Raw genomic sequence first — 21,102 nt, forward strand, 5'->3', positions numbered from 1 at the left:
AAGTGAGAGATACATGTGGGGGGAAGGGATCTACAAGGAAGTGCATGACTCCCAGACATTATACACATGCATATAGAAAAGGCAGGTTCAGGTCAATACAAGAATCAAAGACAAGCAGAGACAGTTTAACAAACAGAAAGTCCAAGGTACAGAGGCTCTGACCATCAGCTGTCTGTGCTGGATGAGAACCTAAGAGAAAAGTTTTTAGAGAGACTGAGTCCCATGACCAAGAGGGCATTTTATTCTTATTCTAAAATATCACATGTATGATGTATGTGAGTGTCATATGTTTGTGTGTGATGTGTCCAGTATGTGTGATCTGTGCAAAATGTGGCGTGTGTGTGTGTGTGTGTGTGTGTGTGTCGTACGTACAGTGTGAGGTATCTGTGGAATTTAAACTTCAAGCTCTTAGTGTCTTCTTCCTGGTGCTACACAGACTCCAAGCATAGTAAAAATGTGTAAAGCTATGCACTTCCAGGCTGTCTTATATCCATGGAATAAAAAAAGAAGTCTGAACAGAAAATGTAGGATGCATATACATTTAGCACACAAGTGCCACAGTTTCTCATATAGACATACATAATATCTTTTCTTTGGAAAGAAATATGATTCTGCCTTTTAGAAGGATGCCATCTTTACATCTGTGACATGGGGAAACTGGAGGGCATGATGCAAAGCACAGGAAAGCACATTGCACTGTCTCAAGTTCACATGCCGTTTGAGAACGTGAACTCACAGAAGCAGAAGGCACAGCTCACTTGTAGATTAGAGGACACAAGGGCGTAGATCCAAAGCTCAAAGTTCCAGTTCCTCACAGGGAAGCAATTCTGAAGATCTAAGGTGTGCCATGGGGTCAGCAGTGGGTGAGAACACTGAACTGACTACCTGTGGCCTCTGCCATCTGCGGAGTCGGCCAACCACACCCAGAGAGTATTCAAAGAGATAGTGCCCAAGCATGTAGAGACATTTCCTCTTGTCACCAGGCCCTGAATCTAGTGTAGTGATAGTCTAGTGTAGGTAGAAATAGTGCTAACACACTATTTCTATCAGGAATCTAGACCACTAGAAGAATACAGAATGGTGGTCTAACATTTCACACAAAGGGCCTGTGCATTAACTCTGTTATCAGTGGGGCTCCTGGAGCCAATACTTTTTGTGAATACCATGGGGAAACTAGTTGTGACACTTGTAGGGGCAGTAAGTCTCCATGTATGTGCATGTTCCTATGTGTGCAGGTGAGGCCAGAGGACAATGTTCACATGTGTGCAGGTAAGGACAGAGGACAATGTTCACATATGTGCAGGTGGGGCCAGAGGACAACCTTGGATACTTCAGGAGCTGATCACCTTATTTTTGAGACAGGGTCTCTCATCAGCTTAGAGCTCAAGTACTAGGCTAGGCTGGCCTGTGAACCACAAAAATCTGTCTGTCTCTACCTTCCCAGCGCTGGGTTCACAAGTGTCTGTCACCACAGCCAGCTTTATGTAGCTTCTGGGGGGTTGAGCCCAAGTCCTTGAACAGTTTACAGACTGAGTATCTCCAAGTCCAGGAGTGCAGATCTTAAATGTTCCTGCTAGCCACACACCAGCTATGACTATTTAGGACAATTGGTACATTAGTTATCTGGACTGTGTTTATCACTTACACCATATGCAAATATCAAAACAGCATAGTATAGACTATAAATATGTATAATTTTCATTGTCAGTCACACCTCAATAAAGCTAAAGGAGAAAAAGATTATGTTTGTAAAAGTCTGAAAGCCTTCATGGATCTGAAAGAAAGTAAAGATGTAAAACACACCGTGGGCAAACGTGTTCGTTGGCTTACTTCTGCGACCTGTGGGAGCTAAAACGGCCCCCACCTGAGCCAGGCTCACTGCTGCAAACTGGGACGGTGCACTGCCCACAGTACAGTGAACGGACGTCTTGCCATCTGCTCTTCCGGGACAGTGGAAGGGGGCAGCTGAACCTGGGCCAGGTTATCTGCTGGTCTGATGAGGATCTGGGACATTCCATTCTCACCATGGAAAAGGAGTCCCCAATGCAATGTGAGACGTGCCCTGGATCAGAGTCCCTGGGAACAGAAGGCAGGCAACCGCCTATCCCAAACCAAGACCAGTGACTATAGATCTCACAGGAGACATGCAAGATGAGGCCCTGACCACAGTCCAGAGCACGCGAGGAAAACTAGCACCACAGATAACAGCCAGTGACGTGCACATGGGACAAACCCACTCCAGATAAAAAGGCAAACAGACCAAAAAGGGGTCTCACAGTGGCATCTTCAAAACCAGGAGGTGGCTGCACGTGTCATTGACAGTTGCTGTTTTACCATGTCTGCAGTGCAGCCTGTGACTGGAAACCTTGTGATTTTGAGCATCCTGTGACGAGGCTGGAAATGTGCTGCTCCGCTTTATTTAGCAGCTGACAGATGCAGTGGAAGTGGCTGAGCCCCCAAAAGGCCAGCAAAGGAGAGCTTCCATGGCTCCTGAGATGGCAGCAGAGTGCGGAAGGCAGGCAAAGACTGAAGATGGACGACAGAGGCATCACGGCCCAGAAAGCTGTACTAGCCCAGGGCAGAACACTTACCTTTGTCAGAAAATGGGACAGTGGAGAGACTCGGATGCGCAATCCTTCCAAAGTCAACAGGGGTTTTAAAATTGAATTCAGGCTAGTCGTGAAATAAATATACTGAATTCTCTACTTCCTCTGCTACAGAGGAAATACAAACATTTACACTACTAAAGACTTCTAGTTCGCTTTCTTTTGCTGTGATCAGCACCAAAAGCAACTTGGAAAAGAAAGGGTTGACCTGTTTTATATGCCCTCATTACAGAAGGAAGTCCAGAGAGGGACCAGAAACAGGAACCTTAGGAACACCGTTGACTGGTTTGCTTCCCATAGCTTGGTCAGCTTTCTTACACCATCCAGGACCACCTGTGTAGGGGTGGCACTGCCCACAGTGGACCGGCCCTCCTTATCAACCAACAATCAATAAATGTCCCCCAGACATGCCTACAGGTGAATCTGATAGCGGCAATCCTGTACTGAAGTTCCTTTCCCCCAGGTGACTTATTTGTGGCGTTTGTGCTGACAGAAACCTGACCAGCACATAAAGCAACTGTGTGTACTGGTTATGCAAATTAAATAGGAAGGTCTTAAACAGAAAAGACTACCACTTGATAAATGTCAAAAAAAGAAAAGTTGAAGCACTGAAGCCCTGGGTAGTGTGAGTTCCTCTTGCTATTTTTATGGAAACTCAGAGTGAAACTAGCATTGTGAAAACCAAATCAACCAACGTCAATGAACACACTGGAAGAGTTACTACAGCCCTGAGGATGGAAGACACAGCTCCTGGGGGGGGGGGTGGACTTGCTACTTCACTGAGCTTAACCTCCCTGTGAAGCAAAGGTGGGCACGAGAAGAGGTGCTGCTTGGTGAAAGTTGATGAAGTTGGGGTGTGAGGGTGGAAAGGGGGGCAAACGACACACTCTGCTCTGGTCCAAACCTGAGTGCTGGCTGAAGAAGTAGGAAAGCCTGGTGGTAGCTGCCCAAGTGGGCAGGCACACTCACTCACTCCCACGAGAGTAGACCTCTAGGGACCCATGGTGTTAGCATTAGACAGTAACAAACTTAATCTTAAAAAAAAAAAAAAATCCCAGAGGCAGGGTAGTTAGGTCAGAGGGTAAAAGTGCTTATCCCATGTTCTAGTTTGCTTTCTGTGTTGTAAGAAAGACCACAACCAAAGCAACTTGGAAACGAAAGAGTTTATTTGCCTTTCACAACCTAGTTATGGTTCATCACTGAGGGAAGCCAAGGCAGGAACCTGGAGGCAGGAACTCACACAGAAACTACAGAGGAGTGCTACTTCCTGACTTGCTCCCTATAGCATACTTGGTTTGCTTTCTTATTCAACCAAGGGGTGACAGAGCCTAGGGGCAGTACTGCCTGCAGTGGGCTGTCCCTCCTACAACAAGTACTAATCAAGAAAATTCCCCCTATAGACTGGCCCACAGGGCAATGTAATGGAGACATCTCAACTGAGATCTGACCTTCTCAGATGACCTGAGTGTGTGTCAGCCTGATAACAGAAGACGAAACAAAACAACAAACACTAGCCAACACACCACACAAACATGAGGGCCTCAGTTCATTCTAGACAGGTCACAGCCCAAGCATCTGAAATGTCAACATCCTTACTAGATGAGAGGCAGAGATGGGAGAGTCCCTGGGCCAGCCAGAAAACAAGTAAGAGGCTGTCTCAAGGTGGAAGGTGAAGATCCACAGGTGACATTGTCTCCTAGTCTCTACACGTACATCATGGCACAGTTGCATCCATATTCACAGGCATGGACACATGCGCACATACACACAAAGACAAATACTGAAAAGGAAAAAACAAAACAAAACAGATCTTAAAGGGCTCCCTATACTCTAAGCTCACAGCAAACTTTAATTTGCCCAAAAGCATGGACTTGTGGCTGTCGAGCCCCCTGACTGAGACAAGCGTTCAAACCAAGAGACGCTTAGCTGAGTCACTATTATTCAACTTTCCCGAGGTGGGTCACTGCTTAATTATTGCTTCCAAATCTGGACAAAAGCAAATTCTTTGGCCAGACTTCTCTCAGGGCAAAAGCAATGCCTACAGAGCCAGGAAATACTGAACAATTCAAAGGCCTCTCAGGTTGGAAATCCAGCTTTCTAGCACACCTCCCAGCCACCGGCTTGGTGAAGCAGGGAGGGCTCCCAGTGATTAATATACCCTTATGGTTACCGACGGACACCAGCAGATCTGTCAACAAAGCCATAGTGGAAACCAAGAAGCAACCAGTGCGCACAGACAGTCGCTCGCTCGGGAGCTCAGGGCTCTCTCCTCTGTTCTACTGTTTTCTCCGTCACTTTCCCGGCTTTACCGGCTCCCCTCATCCCACCAGGGAAAAACTAGCAGGTGAGACTTGAGCCACTCACAGACAATCTGGAGGCACAGGCTTTCACCAAAATACTGGCGAATGGAAGGAGGTGGAGGGAATAATTACCGGGAAAGTGGTAACTGCTATTTTGGTTAACAGAGTATAAGGAAAAGTAGGAGGGGCTGTAGACGCGAAGTTAAGAGCACTTATCACTCTTGCGGAGGACCTGGGTTCGAGTTCCGGCATCGTGGAATGGCAATTGATATCCAGCTATGATAATTCCAGAGGAACTGATGTCGCCTGCCATCTTCCGAGAGCACTACACACTTGCTGCACAGACATCTGTGCAGGTAAGACACCCGTAAACAGAAAATAAGAAATAAATAAATAAATAAATCTTTACAAAGAAAAAGGTGGGTCCTGAAGCAAAAGAGATGGAGGTCTCATTTGGCATCGGGTCCTCACTAGGGCACGTAATCTGGTCTGTATGACTTGGAGGGAAAATGGGAATGTTAGTGCCTATGTTGGTAGACAGTTGCAAAGGTTGAGGAAAACAACACAAAGAGCCAAATGCATTCTCAGTGCCTGGGAGGAATGTGAACTCGTTCTCCTCACGTAACCAGGTATGAAGACAAGGGCTTGCTCTTAAACTGAGAGGTGGCATCTCCCAGTGAACACACATCTGTACCTACAAATAAGATCCACGGGAGTCAAGCCTTACCTGCCGGCTTCCTTGCTTGGAGGAGCAACTACTTGTGCTTCTTGAAGGTGAAACCAACTTTTGAGACACACCCAGATTCTTCTCGTCACTCATTGTGAAGAGCTGGTCCCCTGGGCTCAGCGAAGTCAAAATGCCATGGGAGGATGGTGAGCTGAGAGTATGAAGTCCTCTCAGGCAGGTGCCAGCTCTTACCCAATGTGTCTAAAAGCCATTCTGGAAGTCTCAGAGGAAATCTCTAAAACCAAAAGAAAAATAATTAGAGAAGTTAGAGAATTACAGAAGGCAGACATCACCTCTTCAGACACCATGCTAAGTGAAAGAAGCCAAACAGAAAAGGCCGTATGATAATATTCCGTGACTACGGTACGTACAGAGTCAGGAGGTCACTTTGTGGCTGCCAGGGGGTGGGGTCAGGGAGAGACTGGATGTGGCTGCTTAAACAGTTATAGGTCCCTTAGGGGGTGATAAAAATGTTTTGGAACTAGAGAGTGATGACAGTTGTACAACACTGTAAAACTGCTAAATGTCACTGAAATGCACAGTTGGAATTACTGAAAAGATGAGATCAATGTAATCCTAATGATTTTTAATTCTTTGGGGGTTTCGCTCTTTTTGTTGTTTTGTTTTGTTTTTAGAGAACGGCAGTTGTGTTTCTTATCCCGATGAAGTTTTTAATTCCTTCTAAAGCCATCTGTGATGCAACATAACAAAACCTGGAGAGGATGTGGGGGTAGGGGTAACAGAATCTCCCACATCTGGTAGCACAATAGTAATTAAAACAGTGATCAGTGGGTAGGGCACATGATACGCTGCCAAATTCTACAACAGCGATTGCCATAAGGTTTCCCACAACTACTGTCTCATTCTTTACCAGTCTGATGGGAGGGTATTATCTCTATTTTACAGAGAAGACCAGAGAGCTTCCAGTCAGCTAGGTCTCTAGCCAGATGACACAGACAGCAAGACTGGGACACTATCTTAGCCCTTTAAACACGGAACTGGAAAGAGGTGTGCCGCCCCCACCATGGCCAGGTGCAGCAGTAAGAGCTATTACACCACCTCTGACATATCAGACGGCAGGTGCAGAATATGTACAGTGGTAAAAAAAACACTGACTAGGGCGTAGACTGTAACCCCTAGCCCACCCTGCCCCATGTCCAAGGAGCTATTGAGAGTGCCAGCTGCCATCTCTGCAGCTATAGCGAGGCTTGCACCGAGAAACAGCCCCTCACACTGCACAGAGGAGAAATCCCAGGAAGCCCCATCTTCATCCTCAGCCTGGGTTAAGGGCAATGGATGGCCTGGCTTGGGGTTCAGAAGGCCAGGGCCTTATTAAACACACTAAATTCAATTAATCCTGCAACCCCCGCAGAGTGTTCACATGGTTTAATTTTTAAAGAAGAATGCTATATGATTGCCCTGAAACCAACTAATCAGACAGGATATCAAATGGGATTAATTATTAAATACTCAAGTCTTTTATAATGTCTTTCAGGCATTTTACTCTCTAAAAACGATTATATTGTACACTAAAATCAAAGCAATGCAGTGAACTATCTAAATCTCAGAAAACCAATTAAGGGAACTATAAGTCATAGAAGTCAAGTCCCATGAGTGGTGGCTTGAAGAGAACCCCCCCTTCCTCCCTGCTCACTGGCCCCCTGCCAGGTTCATGTATGTGAACACATGGTCTGTAGTTGGTGGCCCTGGTTTTGGAGACTAAGGAGGTGTGGTCTTCCTGAAGGGCTTATGTCACTGGGTGTGGGCTTAGAGAACTTCAAACCTCACTCTCCTCTCTCTCTCTCTCTCTCTCTCTCTCTCTCTCTCTCTCTCTCTCTCTCTGCTTGTGGTTGAAGACATGAGCCCTCAGCTTCCGGTTCCTTCAGCCGTGCCTACACTCCCCCATCGTAGACTCATCCCTCTGGAACCGTAAACCCATAAAAAGCTTCCCATCTATAAGCTGACTTGGTCGAGGTATTTTCTCATAGCAACAGAAAAGAAACTAGCAAAGCCCGTTACTCTAGCATGCTCTCCATCTCTGGAATCATTACAAGTTGGCTCTAACAATGAATAAGCCTGAAAGCAAACAACACTGGCTCTTTATAAAAAGTTAGCTCTGCTTACAGGGCATGACTAAGTATAGCTGAATTAGAAGCAAATTAAACTAGCTAAAAGTGCCAAGAAAAGCTGCAAAGACACTAATAGTTTGTTTAGTTAACAGTGTTGACTGTTGTCTGGGGGGGGGGAGAAACCAATGGTACCCTCAATAACTGAGCAAGTGTGTATGTGGCTGTGTGTGTGTGTGTGTGTGTGTGTGTGTGTGTGTGTGTGTGTGTGTGCAGCCATCACTATGGCAACATGTCCACAGTGGACTAGGAATACTAACAAAGGATTTCTGTCGTGTGTGCCAGGTTTTGTTTTTCTAAGCCAGCAGTTCTGATAAAGGAGAGCATGGGAGGAAAGGTGTGTGTGAAATATGGGGGAGGGACAGGACCTTGGGCAATAAAATGAGTCATGGGAATTATAAAACCCTGCCGAAGGAGAAGCCCAGACCCCAACCCAAGCAACTGATGAAAGAGGTCGCTTTTATCTCCTGACTCACAATATCAGTTTGGAGGGAACTAATTGGTAGGCTCTTTGTGGGCTAAAACCATCAAATTGGAACTTAGGGTTAGCATTCACCACACCCATCTTTTCCCTTTCCCCACCTCCTGATTCCCCCCCCCCCCATAACCATTTATAGCCATTTTTCTTTAACTGTGGCCTTTCCAGTAAAGTGCACCAAGCTTAGAGTACATATAGAACTGTATTTTGGTAAATACAGAACTACCACCTGGCTTGAGGAACAGAACATTCTGCAACCCCAAAAGCTCCTGTGGCTGATCCTCCTGTAAAGGGAAATGCTCAAAAATCTCTACGAATTCTTGTGGTGTGCTGGAGGGGCCTCACAGGTTTTGTGCATCCGCCTATTACAAGTGTTTGATCTATGACAGAATTCAGTTTAAGACTGAATAGGACCTGCTTTCAAGTCAGCGTTATCACCAAGAAGGAGGGGACCCGTTAACTCTCCTCTTCTTCTAGATCATGGAGCGAGCACGTCCAAAGTGCAAAGCTAAATACTGAGGCCAACGCAACGTTACTCCACCAGGTCTCAGAGCTGGACTGAGGCTTCCTTTCACTGTCCAGCTTCTTTAAACGCTCTCAGATCAAGCTGGTGAAAAACCAGTTGTATCTACAAGTCTAGTGAGCGTAATTTATGCAAACATATGCCATTCGGGGGCTGCTACTAAGGAAAAGAGAATAGAGTTCTACCAAAAATGGGGGAGGAGGGCTGCCGAGATGGCTCTTCCATTAAGAGCACTTGCTGCTCTTGCAGAGGGCCTGGCTTTGATTTCCCAGAGGGTGTCTCATAATCCCCTGTAACTCCAGTTCCAGAGGCTGCCACGCCTTCTTCTGATGTCAGTATGAGAGTGCGAGGCCCATACAGGATACACAGCTGTACATTCAGAATGTACACACACATAAAATAAATAAATCTTCTGGAAAAAATGTCTTAAATAGGTACGAATAACAACCAACGTATCTCCAAGATGAGCCTAAGAAACATTTAAAAACAACAAACAAACAAAACCTTCACCTTCAGTTATCTGGGAAAGACGATGGAGATGTTATCTGGGAATATGCATAGAGGGAGGTACGCACAACGTGGCATGCACAGGCCTTGAAGAGAGCCAGGCCTGGTTTGAACTGATGCTGTCCTACTTCAAACTGTACCTTAAAAAAAAAAATCACAGTTGCTGTTTCTTGTTCTGGTAGAGGGCGTTTCCTATGCAAATAGGAAATAGCACTATCTCAGTACTCAATACTCAGTACCTCTCAGGATGCCATAGGACTGAGTTCAGAAAATGGGGTTAAGGTGTTTGGTTTGGGTAGATGAGACAGCACTGAGTCCTGTCCCCTCCTCTCTCCTGGCTTCTGAAGCTCAAGACCTCTACACCAAAGAAAGAAACTCAAAGAAACTAAAGATCTTTCTGACAATTACCATTTCCCCAAATGCACACACAATTGAGGACAGACTGTAGAAATAGTTAAAGCAATGTTCTTCTAGAAGAAAACCAAAAGTCACACACCTCATCACCACCGGCTGTTCTCAAACACGATAAGGTTGAGGCAGATGGCTCAGGCCATAATGTACTTATTATGCAAGCAGAAAGAAGTGAGTTCAGATTCCAGCACCCACATGGAAGCTAGGGGAGGTGGCACAGGTCTATAATCTGAGCACTCAGTAAATGGAGACAGGTAGATCCCTAGGGCTATTATGCAGGTAGTCTACCTGAATTTGCAAGCTACAGAGTCAGTGAGAGACCTTGTTTCAAAACTAAGGTGGAGAGTGGTCCATCAGAAGCCAGGTTGGCAAGGCCCATGGGTGCAGCGTGGAACAGGGCTCAGGGCTTGACAGTGGTACCAAAGTTTGTGCCTTAACCATTCATTTGACTAAACAAAAAGTACAAAGCCACCACCAGTCACCCACAGGACCGTGGTACCCAGGGGTGAGTTCTCGCCCAAAGCAAGCATTCTTTCTACAAGACCTGCACGTTACCACTGTTCACTCTTCCCATGATGGGAAGTATACACTGCCTTATTTGCTAAACTATAGCTGTCCACTGCTTAGAAGTGAAATTATCTCACTGTAACTTCCACACACAGCTTCTAATTTCCTCTTCCACACACAGCTTCTAATTTCCTCTTCCATACACAGCTTCGAATTTCCTCTCTGTAACTAGTGAGGAAAGGATTACCCACTTTCCCACCATGACTTACACCAGAAAGACCACCACCTTCACCTTCCACCAGCAGCACACAAACAGCCACATCTTTTGAACACGCGTGTACATGCAGATGCCCACGGAGGCCAGAGGAGGGTCTCAGAACCCCTGCAACTGGAATGGGGGTTACAGGTAGTTGTGAGATGGCCTACATAGATGCTGGGAACTGAACCCTGATCCCTCTGAAAGAGCAGCGAGTGCTCTTAACCGCTGAGCGGCATCCGCAGCCCCTATGCAGCCATGTCCTTGTTAGTCATTTTTCATGGGTCATCTTCAGCCCTTATGAGTACAAATGTGGAACCTTCATAATCTCTCTGTGCTTCTCCTACCAAAACACAAGACTCAGGTGTGTTCCAGAGAGACTCTAAGGCTACAGTCACCTCTCTGCCTTGAGCACACTAAAGCTGTTATTTCTTTGCATGCTTGTTTATTTCTTTTTTTTTTTTTTTTTAAAAAAAGACTTATTTATTTTTTATATGTGTACACTGTAGCTGTCTTTAGACACACCAGAAGAAGTTATGGGATCCTGTTACAGATGGTTGTGAGCCACCATGTGGTTGCTGGGAATTGAACTCAGAACCTCTGGAAGACCAGTCAGTGCTCTTAATTGCTGAGCCATCTCTCCAGCCCTGTTTGTTTATTTCTTACAACAGTGTCACTGTATATAGCCCAGGCTGTCCTGAAACTCTCAATACTCCTGCCTCCGCCTCTAAGTGTAGGATTCTAGGCTTACGCCACTGTACTCAGCTGTCGCAGTTATTAATTAGGCCTTGGGCCTTGACTTCAGAGACAATCACTCTCTGGCTCTGTTGTCCTTACTAGGATGGGCAAGTCACAGAACATGCTGAGAAGCTGGGCTCAATTCTTTTCCCCCCCTTTAACTGACACCCAGGATGTGACCATTTTCTTATGGTCACTGCTATTAAATTCTATTGTGTGAATGCAGACCTGCATTTGGGTAACTTTGAGTCATGGCCATTGTGTAACGCATTCCCAGGGTGGTTTGTGTGAGCACTGTTTGAGACATGTACGTACTCTTCTTCTCCTCTTCTTTTAGACCAACACCCCCATCTGTGGCTGGGAAATAGCAGACATTCCAGTGTTCTTCCGGACTTGTGCTGTTTCAAAGGGTAGTCCCAGGACTGGCAGGGTCAGCCTCACTTCTTTGAAATGGATAGTACCAGCCTCCAACACAGATTACAAAATCTCAAAAGAGGGCAGAGCTCAGGGGCCTGTCCCAACCTGTCTTCCCAGTGATTTTGATGCACAAGGTGAGGCAACACTTGAACAGATTAATATTTTATCCTCAGCATAGGATTCAACATCTCTGGTATTTGTTGAAGGAGATCCTGACCACCATTCCAAGGCACATTGGGGCTGGCTGTTTATCCATTCCTTAACCAGTGGGTGACAAATATCAACTCCACATGTTTCTAATCCCTGTTCCTACTCTAGAAATCATGAGGTAAGATTTTGTGTGCCGCTCCCTAGAAAACCAAAACACAGATGAGCCACGGTGACGACTTCAAAAAAAAACAAAAAACAAAAACAAAACAAACAAACAAACAAACAAAAAACAAACCACCCCAATGGCACACTTCCTCTCCAACAAGGCCACACCTAGTCCTTCTCAAATAGTGCCACTCCCTGATGACTAAGCATTCAAATATAGTAGCCTATGGGGGGCAATTTTTTTTTTTTTTTTTTTTGGTTTTCCGAGACAGTTTCTCTGTGTAGCCCTGGCTGTCCTGGAACTCACTCTGTAGACCAGGCTGGCCTCGAACTCAGAAATCCGCATTCTTATTCAAGCCATCACACCAATCACCTCTATGGTATTGACAAATCTTCTCTTCCTGGTTCTGAGACAGGTCCCCTACTCCTCCAACCCTCAGGTTTAAGTCTGAAGTAAGAGTACTGCACTGGGGTGTTCTGATGATCCAGTATCATAGCCACGAAAGGAATCTAGGCTGACTGTGCATGTCTTAAGCAGAACCCAAACTGTTTCCTTTCCTAAGGGTGAGCTGCTGGTCTGTTGGATGATAGTCATTCCAGCATTTCAGAGTGGATGGACAGAACCCTGTGCAGAGTTAGGATTTACCCCCCGGATGCCTGTAAGTGTCTGTGGGAGCTTGAACCACATCAGCCGTAACTCCAGAATAAAGCTGAGGTAGAAGTATCTTCTTGTAATTCTGGTCTGGAGAGCGAACTGTGCAACCAGGGCTGAGTATTAGCCTAGAGTTTTCAGAGAGTCCCTTTAACAATCTTCGAAAAAAAAAAAAAAAAAAAAAGAAAAAAAAAAGAAAAAAGAAAAACAAAACCAAACAAACAAACAAACAAAAAACCAATCTTTCCAGAGGCCACCCTCGCTGGGTACCTCGTACCAATCTCAATCATTATACCCAACAGTTTCTCCACCCAACTCCCAAGAAGACTGAGGGAACCTGCCTTCTGCTGTGTGCTGGGGCCAAACCACCCTGGATCCATTGATTCCTCGGGGCATCTGTCTCCAGCTGCCTCACCCTAGCCAGTGATGTTCCCCATATTCAGCCTGTGCTGTCCGGTTAGTTCTCCTTAGAAAAAGATGGAACAATCTGATTTGCCGTTTTGTGAAGAAAAAAAAAAAAAAGATAAAAGAACCAAACCCAGCAACTTTTGCTCTGGGTCTGGGCTCCAACCTTATAGAAGTCTTCAGGCTTTCCAGCTTCTCTTATGAGCCCAGCTCACTGCAAACCTTAGCTCTGCAGACATGACTCTAGCATGCTTGTGCAAACACCCTGGGGTTTTCCCAGGTCATGTGCTGGAGGACGTGTTTTCTGGTTCCTGTTAAACCTATATCTGTAGGTACAGCATCGGGTTCTGTGTGTTTACTTTTATTGTGGTCAGAGTATTTAATGTGAAATTAGCAGACTTCAGGTGTACCACACAGGCTTCTTATCCACGTGCAGGAGGTTGCTCACCAGCTCTCTAGAGCTTGCCTTGCAGAAATGCAACCCTGTAACCAGCCCAGCAACGTCCTGTTCTCTCCCTCCTCCCATCGCTGCGTCTCTGCGTGTGACTATTTCAGACAGCTTACATAAGTGAGGCTGCCCAGTGTTCCTCTTTCTGCAACTGGCCAATTTCACTTAACACATGATCCATGCTTTTGTCCATGCAATAGGATTGTTCTGTTTGTATGGCAAGCCGCATGCTGGCACTGTGTTCTTGATGCATTCACGGGTCCCTGGGCCCTTGGTTGTTTCCACGCCTTAGCTATCCCGTGCAGTGCTCATGGGAAGTACAAGTGCTACCAGGGGCATCTATGGAGGCTCTGCCCTTATGTACTCTTCCGAGACGATTCTGCTCTTGGCCATCTTACCTGTGCCCAGAGTTTCAGTAAGGCAGCTCACACCCAGCTCTTTCCCCTGCCCCCAGCCTGAGTGGCCCTGTACTGATCCCTCCCACATCAAGGCTCCTAGTAACTCTCTTGGAGGTCAAGCTGACACCTTGCTTCTGATATCCCAACAAACCACCAGTCCTCATCCAAACAGACTCCTCCCAGATCCCCAAATGCCGTGACCATGACGTGTGGCTTTCCCCATGCTTATCACCTCCGACTGGCTTTATATTCTTTTATTCTCAAAACCACGGATCCATTTTCGGCCCCCACAACGCTATACAATTAGTGTTTCTCTCCTTGCTTGCTTACTTATTCATCTCACAGTCCCATGACCTAGTCACTGCCCCGGCTTTGCCTCCTGCTCCTTACCCCCAAGCTGCAGAGGGTAAGTAGACATTGCAAAGCCGGCCCGTGAAACTTGCCACGATACCGATACCATTGTACTGAGGTCCTTGGACTCCAGCTCTATGCCACTTGATGCACATTACTAAATGGGTGGGTGATTTTCTCACCTGACAACAGATGTCGATGACAGGAAAGCATCATTGGGCATGATGACAACTGAAATGCCAATATTTTAGCTGCTACAACCCAACCTCCATCTCCAAAAGTTCACACTCATAAAAGCTCAGGGTACTGCACCCTCCCGGTGACACGCCTTTATCCTCATTCATCTGTCTTCATGGGACCCGTCCTCACCTGCTTTTTCTTCCCCATCTGCAGAAATGTTCTCCATCCTCCTCAACCATTTTTGACAGTGCCTTCTCCATGAAGCCTTTCTTCCACCTCTCCCCATCCCCAAACCGCTTTGTTTCCCTTTTGGACTCCAGCTTTACTTTTGGACTATGAAAGTATTAGTCATGTTTCCTGTAGTTGGAGTCACTCTCTGCATCCTGACGGCTGGAGGCTGGGATGCATCCCACTTACAGGCGGCATTTTATCCATCTCTGCACTCTGTAGAAAAGCCATGACCATAGCTTGGTAGCAAGAGTTATTAGGAGTACATGTATTCCCACAGGCACATGCCTCACTTCCTGTCCACTGAACTCATTTGGAACAGACTCAGGAACCTTGTGGACGGACATGTCTTCCTTTTCGTGCATCCCATCCACAGACTTCTCTGAAATGCCTGTAGAGTCCTCAGCCATGTCTAAAGCATACTTCTTTAGTTTGTTATCTTTCCCTGCCACTTTATGTCTCTGGTCAAGGCTTCTCTGTTGTGCTGGAAGGAAACACAAGGAGACAGCCCCTGTGTTTTTTCAGGTTTCTAAGGACAGTAACTATAGGAAGAAGTTAAGAGTTTATCGGGGGAAAGGAGAATAAAGCCTGCAATGGGAAATTAGCCATCAACCGTCCTTCTAGCAAGGCACTTGGCATCCATTCTGACTAAGCCCCATCTCCATCTGCTGAGGGATGCACAGCCCCGGTCCTTCTGAGTCTCAGGACATCTGCAGCCCCCTCCTAAACTCTCCCACACTCCTGTTCTCCACTCAATCGCATTTTAATGCTCTTCTATTCCTTCTTACCAATCTTCCACTCAACTCTCTTGAGCAGGTTAACAAATCTCTCAGCAAACATGCTGGTCCTGCAATTCTAACTGCCAGTCAAACCATACGGACTGCACACCCTCCAGGGCAGCTTCCATTCCACAGTCTACTCTGTCCTGACAGTAGAAACATCATTCTGTGCCTCTGGTCCATCAATTTCCTACCAGGACACAGAACTAGGCCTAGAAATAAGAGCTATTACTTCTGGTCACCATCCTAGCATCGAAGTAAAACTGTATCTGGACAGTTAATTAAAGAAAAACAGAATTCAAGCCTATTAATAAAGTCACTTATGTTTTGAGTCTCATAGATTTAGCATAAATGATGTCAGTCCAATAAAGATAAAAAGTTGCCTTAAAACTAGGTTTCTTGTGTTGCTTCTGTGCCCCTCAGTTGGAAGTTCCAGCCACTTCTTCCCTGATTGGCTTCTAGGACAGACACAGGGTGTCATGGGGATAAGAATCTTCCGCCCTGTTTGAATGAGGAGGGTTGTCACGGTTTCTCCAACAAACTAGCATTCTTCTTGTTGCATGATCACCCACATGGTGCCAAGAGCCAGTACAGATCAGGGTGACTAAATATTCTGGTTGGAGACTCAGAGTTCCTGCACCGAATGACTGTAACTCTATCACCTGCATGGAAAGTCAAGTGCGGTCCAGCCTCCTCTTCCTTCTGCCGGTTTTTTGGTTACTCTATATCTCAAAGTGAACATTTATGAAGCTGGGTGGGATGGCACAGCTGTAAGCTCAACCCACTGGAAGGTATCCCAGGAAAGCTAGTCTGAAGTTATGCTGGGCTCCCAGTGAGGCTATCTCAAAAAAACAAAAACAAGGATGAGGGATGGGAGAACACCAAAGCAGGTGACATTTACCTGGCAGGAATACAGCTTAGCTTGGTCCCCAGCGTCCATGCTGAGAATTGGGCATAGCAGCACACATCTGTAAGCCTAGCATTGGGAAGGCAGACAGAAAGATCTCTGGGTCTTGTGAACTCCAAGTTCAGTGAGAGACTGTCTCAAGGTAGTGGTGTGAAGTGCTTAAGGAAGATAGCCACAGTGAAAGACTGAAAGCTAAAAAAGAACAACCACACGGGGGGGGGGGAACTTCCATTACTGTGCATCTGGAAAGCACCGGCTCTGTGCACAGTGCTGGCCTCAGCCCTTGGCAAAGGAAACTAAGTAATTGGAGCTCAATCCCAGGGTGGAACCACTCTAAGGAAGAAAATGAGCAGCACATGCATGAAAGGAAGCAGACAGGGGTTGCTGGCAGGTGTGCTGGGTGGAGTCTAGAAGATGGGGTGGGGCCTAGCTAAGCAGAAAAAAAAAATTGTGCCCTGCAAAGAATGGAGCTGGACCAGTAAGGCCACTTCCTGTGACATTTCTCAATCTTAGCTTCAGAACAGGGTCACCATGGTAAGCTACAAAACCCCCAAGCCTGACCCTACTTGATACGAAGGAATTTGACAAGCTCCCTGGCTGTTTCTGGGGTTCCAGGGGGTTGGACTATAGACTCACATGGTCTTCTACAAAGACAGATAGGTTTACATGCAGAGCTCCCTTCTCTTCTTGGGGTGTTTAATTTCACTTGTGCACTGAACGCCAGACCTGTGCTGTGGCATCTAATTTATAGGAAATTAAAATGCAAGAGCAGGATGTGACTTAGCAGTCTGAAGGCTAGGCAGAGCGAGCACCACCCAAGAACCTAAAATAGCACCTGGTGGCTTGAACTCTATCCGTGGGTGGCGTTACCCTCCCTTCACTGACGGATGCTTGGGAGGCACGGGATAGAGTTTTAACCATTGGCCACTGCACACTGCATTTTATTATTTAACTTAAAAGGCTATCAACCGAGTCACTATGCAGAATGCAAATGCATTTTTAAAAACTCCATCTCCAATAAAAAATGTACTTATCGTTTTTGAAATGTTAAAGGGGAAAAAAAAGCCTCAATGACTAACCCTCTATAAATACATTAACCAAGCGCTCAGACAAGAAACTAAACACTCCAGCGAGTCATGTATCAGATATACACACCTCAAGTCTGTCAGCCACCTGAGACTTAAGCTCGAAGCAAGCTCTGTCAAACAGAGCTCCTGAATTGTGCTGTGGATGTATTGTTCCCATATCACTGGGGCAATAACAGGCAATACCTTGTAAGGGAAGCACAATTTTCCTGAATGTAGGTGGCAAAAAGAAAAAAAAAAGTCCACATAGCAAGTTTTACACTTTGCAGAAGGATGGCTGTGAAGAAATGAACAGGAGTCTCTTTTACAGTGTTCAAGCTGGAAAAAGAAGGGAACGGAAGTAGAAACAGAAGGAAAAAACAGAACAAAGCAAAAGAAAATCCTGGGGTGGATTTTGGGAGCTAAAAGCCAAAAAGTTAAGAAAACTCTAAAAGCACCTGTCTCCAGGGTAGGCTACGCCATTGTTACTCACTGTGTCCACTGAGGTAAAGTGCACAGGACTTTTGCAGGAGGCAGACTCTCTGACTCCCTTTTTGCTTTGTCTTGAACGTCTATAACCGATACCAGGGCTTGGTAGCTGGTGAGTTGTTCGGTTGGCATCCAAAACACACTGTGGTTTTGTTTTGTTTGAGATATCCTCATTATGTAATCCAGGCTGGCCTTGACCCTGCGATCCTTCTGCCTCCCCGTGCTGATCAAGTCGGGGAAATGTCACCTCACTCATACAATGTCCCCCTGTTCCTCATGCTCCAGAAAAGCAGGAGTATTACGTGTGACTTCCAGGACAATGTTAGGAATGGTGGCCACACAGCTGCCATCTCAGACCAAGCCGCTTACCCTTCAACTCGGTTACTGTATTAGTTTTGTTCACTCTTTGTTACTAAATATCTGCAGCTAAACTAGTGTAGGGTGGGGGGAATGAACGGGTACAGCGCTGATTTGGGTCCATGATCTTGTAAGATTTCAGCTTATTATAGTGGGAAAAGAACAGCGGCAGAAGCTGCCATCTGTAAGACACAGAGCAGGAAGGACAGGAAGTGAACGGCTATCACACTCAAAGGCCTACTTTCCAGATCTAGTTACTTCCAGGCCACGACTCCTAAAGGAACTTCACAATAACACCACAAGCTAAGGACCAAGCAGTCAACACGTGAGATCATGGGGCACGCTTCTGATTCCAGCAACCATGTTCAGGGTCGCCAATACAAAGGCAACACAGGGGGAAGGCATCTGAAAACAGAGGCAAGGCCAGCTGATGCCAGCATCACATGTCAGTACACACACGTGAACATGTATAAACAAGCAAGTCTTCAAATGATTACAGCCCCTAGCCTCCCCGTGACCAGCTGACACAGAACAGGGAAGAACACAGCCCTTCTCAGTGTCCTGCCATCTGTAGAACTGAGGGCTAAGTACATTTGGTCACTCTTGTAGCTAGCCAACCTATGGGGGCTGAATGCACACATCCGTTACAATAGCAATGGGCCATGGATCAAATGAGTTACCAACAACTGTTGCAGGAACTGCCCTGCTTCCCCAACCTGACCCTAACAAACTGGGGGTGTTTCGCTTGAGGCAGAGTCTCATTATGTACCTAACCCAGACTAGCCTTGAACCAATAATCCTTCTGTCTCCCACATATTAGGTTACAGGTATATACCACCGCACTTGGCTTTATCTGAAGACCACATTTTTACTGGTCATGTTGGTGTGTGCCTATAATCCCAGCAATTGGAATGCTGAGACCAGCCTGGGCTACATAATGAAATCGGTCTTCAAAAAAAAAGACCTTTTTCTTAGCAGCTGGTAATGAAGTGTCAAATATGACCTTAAAACAAGCTTTACATACTGACTGTTACCACCCACCAGCCAGAGTTTACCAGATCCTCGGGCTTGGAAAATACACATGAGCTTCCTTTCAAATGATAGATACATACACTCAGATTCATCTGTCCCTAATACACTCCTAGAAGTGTCCCTTTCCTATTGCTAAGCTAAACACCTGACAGGAGGTGACTTAGAGACGGAAGGATTTATTCTGACTTACAATTTGAGAGTACAGCTCATCAAAGCGGAGAAAGCACAGAAGCTAAATTAGCTGGGTTCATGGTGGTGGGAGTCTGAGGCTGCCTGTCTGCTCACATCTCAGAGACTCAGCTCAGAGAGCAGCAAAGAGGAAGTCAGGATCGGCTATATCTCTCACCGCCCAAGCCCAATTGACCTACTTCAGCTAGGCCCCACCTCCTAAAAGGTCCACAACTTTCCAAAGTGGTGACACTGGCTAGGGACTAACTGTATACATAAGCCTGTGAGGGAGGTTTCACAATCCAATTGTAGCACCCTGCAATCTTGCCTCTGTTCCCTAGCCATGCCAGAGGCCACCCTGACCTCTACATGTGTTGATGGTTGCACTTCTAGGTCTTATTGACTCCCCCATAGAACATTAAAGTTAGCTTTGCCAAAGCTTCAGGATGTTCGTTCCACAACACTAACCTGCATCCCTGCCAGACCTCTAGACTAGGAAGCAGACATTGTGAGAGTATGGGACCACAGGGCTCAGAGTTAAGTGGACAGCCACACCCATTCTCCTCCCTACAGACCATCAGGCTCCTTCTACCAGGAGCATCCTACTCCCGCCTTTGGGGGCAAACTCAGAAGAGAGCTCCTTGGCCATCAACCACAGGCCTCACCTTTGCCTACTACAAGTCTCTTAGGGGACGTAGACACAGTCTAGAACAGGGACCCATTGGTTGATCAAAGTGAGCGTGCGATGATAATGATTGACAGACCACGAGCGTGGCCTTGAAATTCAAGACTAAGTAGGGCACAATGAGGATATGGAAAACAAGTCCCTTAGATGTCTACCTTTTGACTAGATCTCAGCATCTCTCATGCGTTACACCGTGATACCTTCACAACAGTTTATCCCAGGTTGCGAGCACATTCTCAACTGGCAACTGAGCCTTAAAGAAAATGTCTAAGACATCACGGTCAGTCAGTTAGGGGAAAACAGAGAATCCAGTTCTGTCCTTCCCAGCAAGGACATAGAGCCACTGGGAAATTGAAGGCTGAAGCAAAAGCTCTAAGTGATGGATGCATCTAAGAGCAAATCTATTATGAATTACAGTCAAAATGCCCATTCAGCCTTTGGTAAAAACATGTAAACATGTAGGCCTTAGCTAGGGGTGACCAAGTAAATCCTGTACTGTAATGATCTAGTCCCACCCCCTCCCAGAATACCCTGAAGGCTTTTACGTACCCCGAAAGCAGAGGGTGCCAACGGGGCCACAAGGAAAGCAGTTTCATAGTGTCACCTGGTTGGAACAACTGAAACCAAGGGAAGGAGGAAGGTTTTGGGGAGCCACTCATCCGAACAGAGACAACACCAAAGGGTCAAGGAAGGGGAAGCCCTATGTGCGAATCAGGGCTACCAAGCACTGATGCAGACACTGGAGCCTGGAGACACACAGGCCATCCACTGGAGCACTGGATACTGGGCCTACCCACTCAATAAGTTAAATGTATGCTTCAGGTAATTTAAAATCATTTCAGACAGCTTTAGAACATAGCAGTCTAAGAGACTGCCTCTCCCTCTTCACAGAATTCTCTCTCTAAACACTGCTCATTATTAACACAATAGCTGTTGATACAAGGTGAAAGACTGTCTTCCAGAACAAGATAATGACAAACAAATGTCAGTTGAAACCATGTTACCAGCTGCCAATTTGTAGATAGCTGAAATTATTTACTCTTTTCCA

The 21,102-nt window shown here is 46.2% G+C and overlaps 1 protein-coding gene across 11 annotated transcripts in view; it reads right to left on the reverse strand.

The window, feature by feature from the left end:
* The window catches only part of Osbpl3 (oxysterol binding protein like 3), a 168,933-nt gene that overhangs the window by 74,363 nt on the left and 73,468 nt on the right, over positions 1 to 21,102 (reverse strand). For 9 of the 11 annotated variants that reach the window (XM_029535014.1, XM_029535016.1, XM_029535007.1 and 6 more), the window contains one exon: positions 5,634 to 5,868. In XM_029535014.1, the coding sequence (XP_029390874.1) occupies positions 5,634 to 5,726 (93 nt within the window). In that variant the 5' untranslated portion in view covers positions 5,727 to 5,868. Of the gene's footprint in view, positions 1 to 5,633; positions 5,869 to 17,816; positions 17,891 to 21,102 lie in introns of those variants that run through there. The other 2 variants (XM_021189629.2, XM_029535012.1) reach the window with 2 other exon arrangements.

Source organism: Mus pahari, chromosome 2, assembly GCF_900095145.1.
Source record: "Mus pahari chromosome 2, PAHARI_EIJ_v1.1, whole genome shotgun sequence".
In the NCBI taxonomy this organism is placed as follows: domain Eukaryota; kingdom Metazoa; phylum Chordata; class Mammalia; order Rodentia; family Muridae; genus Mus; species Mus pahari.